The sequence below is a fragment of the Brassica napus genome, chromosome A3 (genome assembly GCF_020379485.1).
Source record: "Brassica napus cultivar Da-Ae chromosome A3, Da-Ae, whole genome shotgun sequence".
Lineage (NCBI taxonomy): Eukaryota > Viridiplantae > Streptophyta > Magnoliopsida > Brassicales > Brassicaceae > Brassica > Brassica napus.
In genome coordinates this window covers 27,473,074-27,481,470 of record NC_063436.1, presented here as the reverse complement: position 1 = coordinate 27,481,470, position 8,397 = coordinate 27,473,074, and the positions used below count along the sequence as shown (strand labels likewise).

General features: G+C 28.8%; 1 protein-coding gene across 1 annotated transcript; it reads left to right on the top strand.

Moving 5' to 3' along the window:
* The first annotated feature begins 6,998 nt into the window (after nt 1–6,998).
* LOC106444691 (phytolongin Phyl2.1) lies at nt 6,999–8,329 on the top strand. Its single transcript, XM_013886139.3, has 2 exons — nt 6,999–8,047; nt 8,172–8,329. The coding sequence occupies exon 1, from the start codon at nt 7,293–7,295 to the stop codon at nt 8,043–8,045; it is 753 nt and encodes a 250-aa protein (XP_013741593.1). The 5' UTR covers nt 6,999–7,292; the 3' UTR covers nt 8,046–8,047; nt 8,172–8,329.
* Nucleotides 8,330–8,397: the final 68 nt, after the last annotated feature.

Genomic DNA, 8,397 nt, shown 5'->3' with positions numbered 1-8,397 from the left:
AACCGAAGCTTATCAATCTAAAAGTTCTTAAACCAGCCGAGAAAATGCCAAACTTTGAGACTATGGATGGAGATTTGTGTTTGGCAGATAGTGCGTCAACGCACACGATAATTAAAGATAAGAAATATTTCTCCAGTCTCAAAATAAGAGATTACGCTGGAAGCGTAAGTACAATATCTGGTAATGCAAAGATTATTATGGGCTCTGGAAGAGCGAAATTTTCAATGCCAGGGGGAACGATATTTGAAATAAGTTATGCATTGTATTCCCCCAAGTCTCATAGAAACTTGTTAAGTTTTAAGAATATCCGAAGAAATGGATATCATATTGAGACTATGAATAAAAATGGTATTGAATTTCTTTGCATTAAGTCCGAGAGAAAACATATACTTGGAGAGTTAAGAATGTTATCCTCTGGACTATATTGTACAAAAATAACCATGGCTGAGTCCTATGCCGTGGTGAACATGAAGTTTACTGATACATTTAAAATATGGCATGAAAGGCTAGGACATCCTGGTTCAGTCATGATGAGAAAGATAGTGCAAAATTCGAATGGCCATCCGTTGAAAAACGGAAAAATTTTGCAAACGGGCGAGTTTACATGTAATGCATGTTCTCAAGGAAAGCTTATAACTCGGCCATCACCAGCAAAAGTAGGCAATGAATCACCAATGTTTTTAGAAAGAATACATGGTGATATATGTGGGCCGATCTTACAATAAAATACTCCGTGTAAACATTCCGAAATAATTTGGCGTGCAACACGTTTGCTGACGTATTACAATGATCACATCCGTATTTATGTAGCATATTTTCCAATCTGTATCGACCAAAGTTAGATCCAAATTTCCTTATATTACTAAAAATAATTTATGAGAATTAGCTAAAAGGAATTCTTAGTGTCTTTCTCCTTTTCTGAAATCATTAAACGACTCAAATATAAACTTCTACTAAGCTATTGGGTTAACAATTTAAATCCATTTGCATACAAGTTTGTTTCCGTAGTCGTCTCTTGACTTTTATCGTTAATCGTAACATTTCTCCAGGTTGTAGTTGTGATCAATCACCATCACCATTAGTATATTTTGCATATTTATAACAAAAAGTGACGTCAAACAAAAAAGTGTTATCACAATAGTTGGAGACAAGATATTTGACCAAATCGCCTGGTTCTTTAAATATTAACTAGATTTTGACCCGCGCAACCGCGCGGATGTTTGTTTTTACTTTTTTTATATATAAATTATTATTTTTAAAAATTAGTGATATATTTTTTTAACATTAATCATATACTTAAATATTTATATAACTATTTTAAATATAATAATTTTATAATTTACATGTTATAATTAATCATTTGGTTACTTCTTATTATATATTTATCTTATTGTATTTGCATTTAGTTATTAAGCAAATTAATATATTCATGAAAAAGCATATTTGAAAATTATTTTGTATTTACTTTATGCTAAATTCTGACCCGTGTTTCAAAGCTGTATTTCTTTTTACTAATATTTTTTATGCTTATTCATTTTAGATAATATATTATTGTATATACAAAAGTCTAAGATATGTTAATTTTTAGACATGTATTATAAAGTTTGTTAATTTTAAACCGTTCTATCATCATATTATATTTTTAAAATAAATAATTTATATTTATGAAAATAAATTTATAAATTTATCAATTGAATATATTTTTATCATATTTATTTAAGTATAATAATTTTATTTTAACATGATCATGACTATAAAGTGGATAAAATATGATATAATTTATTTATTTTTTATTTTATAAACGATAACTTAAAATACATTAAACTATTGTTAAAATACTCTTACACAGATTTATTAGAATTTTTAAATATAATATATAAATATATATATTTGAAATGAAAATATATTATGATTAAAGTAGTTATAAAGATTTTATATTATAAGCTTTAAAGAAATACATGTTAATTTTTATACATGTATTATATATTTTGCTTAACCATCTTACCAACGTATTAGATTTTATTTTTGAACATAAATATTTTATACTTATGAAAATAAAATTTATAAATTTAATACAATTTTATTATACTTAGCTCAATATAATATTTTTTAATATGATTGATTATGATTATATAATATATAAAATATTACAGAATTTTTTATTTTATAAACGATTACTGAATTTATTAATGTATAATAATATTTCAAAATAATTTTGAAATTAGTGAAAATATTTAAATATAATTTCGAAAATGAAGATCTTTTAAAAATCTTTTAAAACAGATTTGTTAGATTTTTAAAATAAATATATTTATACTTAAAATAAAAAGATATCAAAAGATATTATGATTAAAGTATTCTAAGGATTTTATGTATTATTAGTCCTAACAAAATATATTTAATAAGATTTCTAAGTGATGGTCCAAATTAAAAAAAAAATCACACATGAAAGAAATCATGACTTCTCTTTTAATATATAAGATTTCTCGTATACAATAATAATACCGCCTGGAAAATAATTACCCTGCAACACGCTATGAACGTGGTTGACAGCACAAGCATGTTCAAATTCAAACTAACCAGAATTAGATTTAATTAACGTTGCGTAGTTTATACAATGACTTCGATTGGTGAAGAATTGAGTTATGATAAAAAAAATTATGATTTGATGTAGTTTGCAGTAAAATTTATGTGGTAAAAACTGTAGATTTATGTGGTAAATTTGTTAAAAATATAAGTAATTATTTTATTAACATAATTTATTGGTAACATTTTTGATATAGAAATTACAGTATGTGTTAATTTTAGAAATATAAATAATAATACTAATAATATTTTTTAAAATTATAAAACTATTTAGAAGAAAATAAAATATATTATGTTATTCAAAACTATATATATATAACTCCAATATATTTACAAATAATATATGTACAGAAACTTTAATTACTAAATAGTATTTTTTTGGACAATACAACTACAGGAACAATTTTCATTAACTAATGAAGTGAAAAATATAACCATAAATTTTTCATTACCAAACAAAACTAACTTTTAAAATTATAGGCACAATTTTTATTAACTAATTAAAGTGAGAGTTTTTTTCGAGAAATCTTTGGCCAACAAGTAAATATATTAAATTATTTAATATATTGTATTAATTAATACAACTAAACGTACACAAATGTATTATTATGTAGATCTCGCAATTTTTTACATTTGATTAAAACTAAAAAGTGGACGTGGGGTGGTTAATAGAAAACCCAATAAATTTTTTGACTCAAGTCTTAATACATGAGATGCTGTTGATTTGATATTTGAGATACCACTTTTACAAAGGATATAATTTAAAATTGTAACTTAACAATAATCAATTATAACTCAAACACAACTTCAAAAATACAAAACTAATTTTTGATTGGTAACATTTTTGTTTTGTATACCTAACTTAATCAATTGTAATGCAAGTTGAATTAATTATATTATCTCAGTCATTCGACCGGATGATGAGCTACGATTCATGAATGTGAACTTGACCTATGAGTTCACATGGATTCATATATATGATACATATTTATGATATGGGCCAGATTCTGATACAGAATCAACAAAATAAAATAGTAGGAGTTGATAAAATGTAGTCTTAAATTAAATGTAGTCTTAATTTCATTTTCACTATGATTCTTTGAACGGGTATGCGAATTTGTGGTAGGGGTTTGGACGTCCTGCGCTTTACACCACAATACGCGAACACACTCAGGCAGCCATACTTGTTTGCAAGTGTTGATATTGTTTACAAGGTGTATAAGTGACATATAACTTCTCTCTTTACTCTTTAGTATTATATAGCAGATTGCGTAATGCTTGTAGCCTCGTACTAGGATAGGAATCAGAGTTTCTTTCCTAATATTAGGTGTGTATGTGTTAGTTGTTGTTGACTTATTCAACATTTAATAATAGTATGTTTAAGAAAAACAAAACTTTGAGTCTTTTTTTTTATTATCCCTAATACAATCGACAATATACCTTAATATTAATTGACCTAAGCTAGAATTGTAAGAAATTGTCATATTTTTGTTCGTTTCTCTTTTTCATCATTTATGACTTGGGAAATATTGTTTACGACTTCTAGTTTCTGTTTGATTTGAGGAATAGCAGAGTTGTACTTATTAAATAACATATATTTTTCAATATGAGTGAAATATCAGATGCTAGAGAAAAGTTAATCCCTAGTTTGCCCAAAAAAAAAAAGAAAAGTTAATCAAGTGGTGGTAATTTAGTGGCAATTTTTTAGGGCTTAGTGTGTATCTACGTCAGTTTTGGGTTCGGTTCTCCTGAAACTAAATTATCACTATTTGGTATGTTTCAGTTTGGATTTCGGTCCAAGTAGTTTACATGCATGGTGGACCGTAACAGATGATCGATCCACCTCCTGGCATTAATCGAAAGGTATTCCAAACTCGGGTCAAATAGTGTGATACACTTTTGGATTAGTCCACTCTGTAACACTAGGTACGTTCCTTCCGGGACCTACTAGATCAGCCGATAGGATTTATAAAAAAAAATGAGCGTTTTTTCCTGGGTTGAGATGAATAAACCAAAAAGTTATTTCTCAAATAGGCATACCAAGAATCCATGGTCAAGATCCCAATTTTTTCATACATAAACTTTAGAGAAAGAGGCTACAGAAGTTGTAAAAAAAATAAAAATTATCTGAATAATTTAACATTCGTACAAAAAAAGAATGCATGGTCAAGAATGCTCACATCCTAAACATAAATTATTGAAAACTAGTATATAAAAGATGAGGTATAGTTATTCAAAAAAAAAGAGGGGTACTTATTCAATATCATTTGGTTTTGCAGTGAAAATTCTCACATATACTATTTAGCCTCTAAGATCATCTCTAACCGCCACTATTTTTATCTCTATATTTTCTTCTAAAATAGACAAACTCTATTATAGAGGTGGATTTGCTCCAATGTATACATCTATAACAGAATTTTTCTATTTATAGGAGAAAATATAGAGATATGTTATTTTTCACCTCTAAAAATAGAGACAAAAAATAATTTTCCTCTATATTTTTTTCTAAAATAAAGAAACTCTATTAAAAAAACATACATTTAAGAAATTATACCTTTATAATAGAAATTTCTGTTTTTTACAAAAATATAGAAGTATACATTGCAAATGCTCTTAGACCATTAATTCACTTGTGAGTAATGATGAAAATGCCCAGCAAGGGATGCAATATACTAACTTAGGATCGTGGTAGTGTCAATTCCTGAGTAGTTCATTTAAGTACAATTAAGCCGGAGGTCTATGTACTACATTTCTATTTTTAAGTCGTGCATTTCGGAAAACATAGTCATCGACTCATTAACATTTGTGTAGAGAGTGTTGATTATGGTTAGACAGAATTTGTACTCGATTAAGTCTCAAGTCCAAAGAAATTCTTCAATCTCTTCAATGTGCAATCTTGGGACTTAATTTTGTTGTTTACTATAGGTTTCGAATGGTGACTGCGGTTTGAGCGGTGCAAGACAAGCGGTTTAACTGCGGTGCAGTTTTAACAGTTATAAAAATGTATAGATATAGGGTATATATAGAGATTTTTGTTACTGTTAACTGCGAGGCGGGGCAGAAAGTTGGTTACCATTCGAAACTATAGTCATATCACCAAATTTCCTTTGATTAAATTCAATTTCAACTCTTTAAACCCATTGTTTGCTATAGTCTTTGGACCAATAGGTTTAAAGACTTGAAATTGTATTTCATAGAAGAAAATTTGACAATATGATTATAGCAAACAACAAAATTAAGTCTATATCCATTACAATATTTATTATATTGTTTTTTCACTTTCACTTCTCTTTTTAATTAACTTATAAGTTTAAAAATACTTATTCAAAGTTTATATATATATATATGTATAAAAACATAGATTTTTTGTATTAACATGTTTTAAATTTGAAAAACTAACATATATTTATAAAATTAAATATATACAATTATAAATCAATTATATTCTATTTTTGAAAAGTATAACAGAATTGTAATTATACAATTTTTATTTGTTCCATTTTTCATATCTCTCTTTCCTAACTTTCATCCTTATCTTCCTCTCTCTCTTTCCTTTTTATCTTTTTTTTTTCTACCTTTCTGATATATAATATTTAACTGATATATTGTTGTATTCTATTCTTTTTTTCTTTGGTAAGAGTATTCTATTCTATTTATGAATCGTAGAATAAAATTATAATTATACATTTTCTATATATATATATATATATTTCCGTACTGTACTATATAACCACAAATAATAAAATAATAGTTCTTAGTATAATTTTTTTAATTATTTGTACTATATCAATCATTTTGCTCTTTTACATGCTATATTATACATTTAAACATCTTTTTTAAAAAAAAAAAATACATTTAAACATCTATCATACGAATAAATATCTATCATACGAATAAATATACTATTTCATATTAGACATTGCTTAAACGATATTAAACTCTACAAATAAATAATATTTATATAATTAATTTTTATAGTTGTATTTATGTTTGAAACAGTCTATTCTATATCACTATATAAATAGAATAATATTTGGTTATTGTGTTTGTAATTAAAACGTTCACTCGCTTCTGAAAAAGTGAAATGTCTATTGATGTGCTAAATTGACACATCTTCCAAACTATGGTTATTTTGTTAATTTTTTTGCTACTATAGTCATCCCACAAATTCACCTTTTAATAAAAAACATGAGACACCGTAAAACCGATCATTGGATTAAGTATCAATCTACGCACAATTATACTAAACTAGTATAGTTCATCTTGTGGTTTCATTGTAATTTAATACGCAAACTATAATAAATCTATAATCCAACTAAAGGAACCAACAATTAGCTATAGCCTCAACGTGGCGGTCGTCTAGCGCTGAGAGGATCAAATGCTGAACTATAAACTTCCACATGTCGCATTTTCATTACGCTAAGCTGGGGGATACTAAAAAAAGCTAAAGCTAGGAGATATTTTCATAAATATTGAAAATTACGAGGGGTACTTTCACCAAAGTAAAAATTATTCTGTTATTCTGTTATCTTTTTGCGGTAAATTCTTGTTTTTTTTAATCTCTTTGTTGTTTGGTTTCACCAATAATGGAACTTCTCCACCATTCTTGTCTGTTCCCAAGAAAATCTTGAAACCGAGAATAAGAAGATGAATCTCTAGAGAGAATCACTGAAACCTCTGCTCTTTTTTTTCTCGGATCGGTAGATATGATCTCGAATCCACGTCTCATGTTCTACTCTTGCATTGCAAGAGGAACAGTGATTCTCGCCGAGTTCTCTTCCAAGGACGAGCCAGAGATCGAAGCTCTAGCTTTGCGATGCATCCAAAACGTGCCTTCTCATCACTCCATGATCTCTCAAACTGTCCGTAAGAGGACATACGCTTCGATCATAGACGGTTTGTTTACCTATTTCGCCATTTTAGACGAGGCCGTGACGAAAAAAGAGTCTCTCTGGCTCTTCACTCGGTTGAAATCAGCCATGGAGGCTCTTGTTCCAGACAGATCTGCATTGGATAACCCGACACAACACTGTCTCCAGTCAAAGCTCGATCCTGTTTTCGCTGAGATCGCTGGTGGAGGTAATAATAACAACAAGGATTTGGAACCGGGGTTAGGTTTGGTTGGATCACCGAGGGAGATCAAGAATCCGAGTCTTGATTCATCGAAAGAACAACGCGCGTTGAAGCCGCTTCTGGCAAAGCCATTGATGGTGTTGAAGAAGAATAAGAAGAGGGTGCAGACGGAGGCGAAGATGGATGTGGCAGGAGGAGTAAGCGTGAGTAATAGCAGGGGGTTACCAAGAAACGGGTTGATTCACGATCATCATCATAGACAAAAGGCCAAACAGATTTGGAAGAAACATGTTTGGGTTGTCTTGATGTTTGATGTCTGCATATGTATTGTTCTGTTTGGAATCTGGCTTTGGGTTTGTCAAGGGTTTCAATGCATCCAAGCGTAGAGGTAACTATCACTCACACTACAGAGCCTTCATCATCAAATCCATCACTACCAAAAAAGAGCTTCTTCTTCTTTTATCATATTATGGTTGAATTTTCTTTTTTTAAATCCAAGGTGTTGTTTCCAGGGGTTAAATGCTGGCTTTACACCTTCGTGATGATGTTTACTATTGTGTGTGTGTGTTTTGTTTGAAGTTTTTCTTCATGATGCTAAAGAAAAATAGTGTTTGTAAAAAGTAAATGTATCTTTCGTTTTCTTGGATGTCAATCTCGTTCAGCTGTGTTATGTGATTGAGACGAGAGATGGATGCAGGTGCAGCCAGATGCAGTTACATTACTATTACTTGACACTTA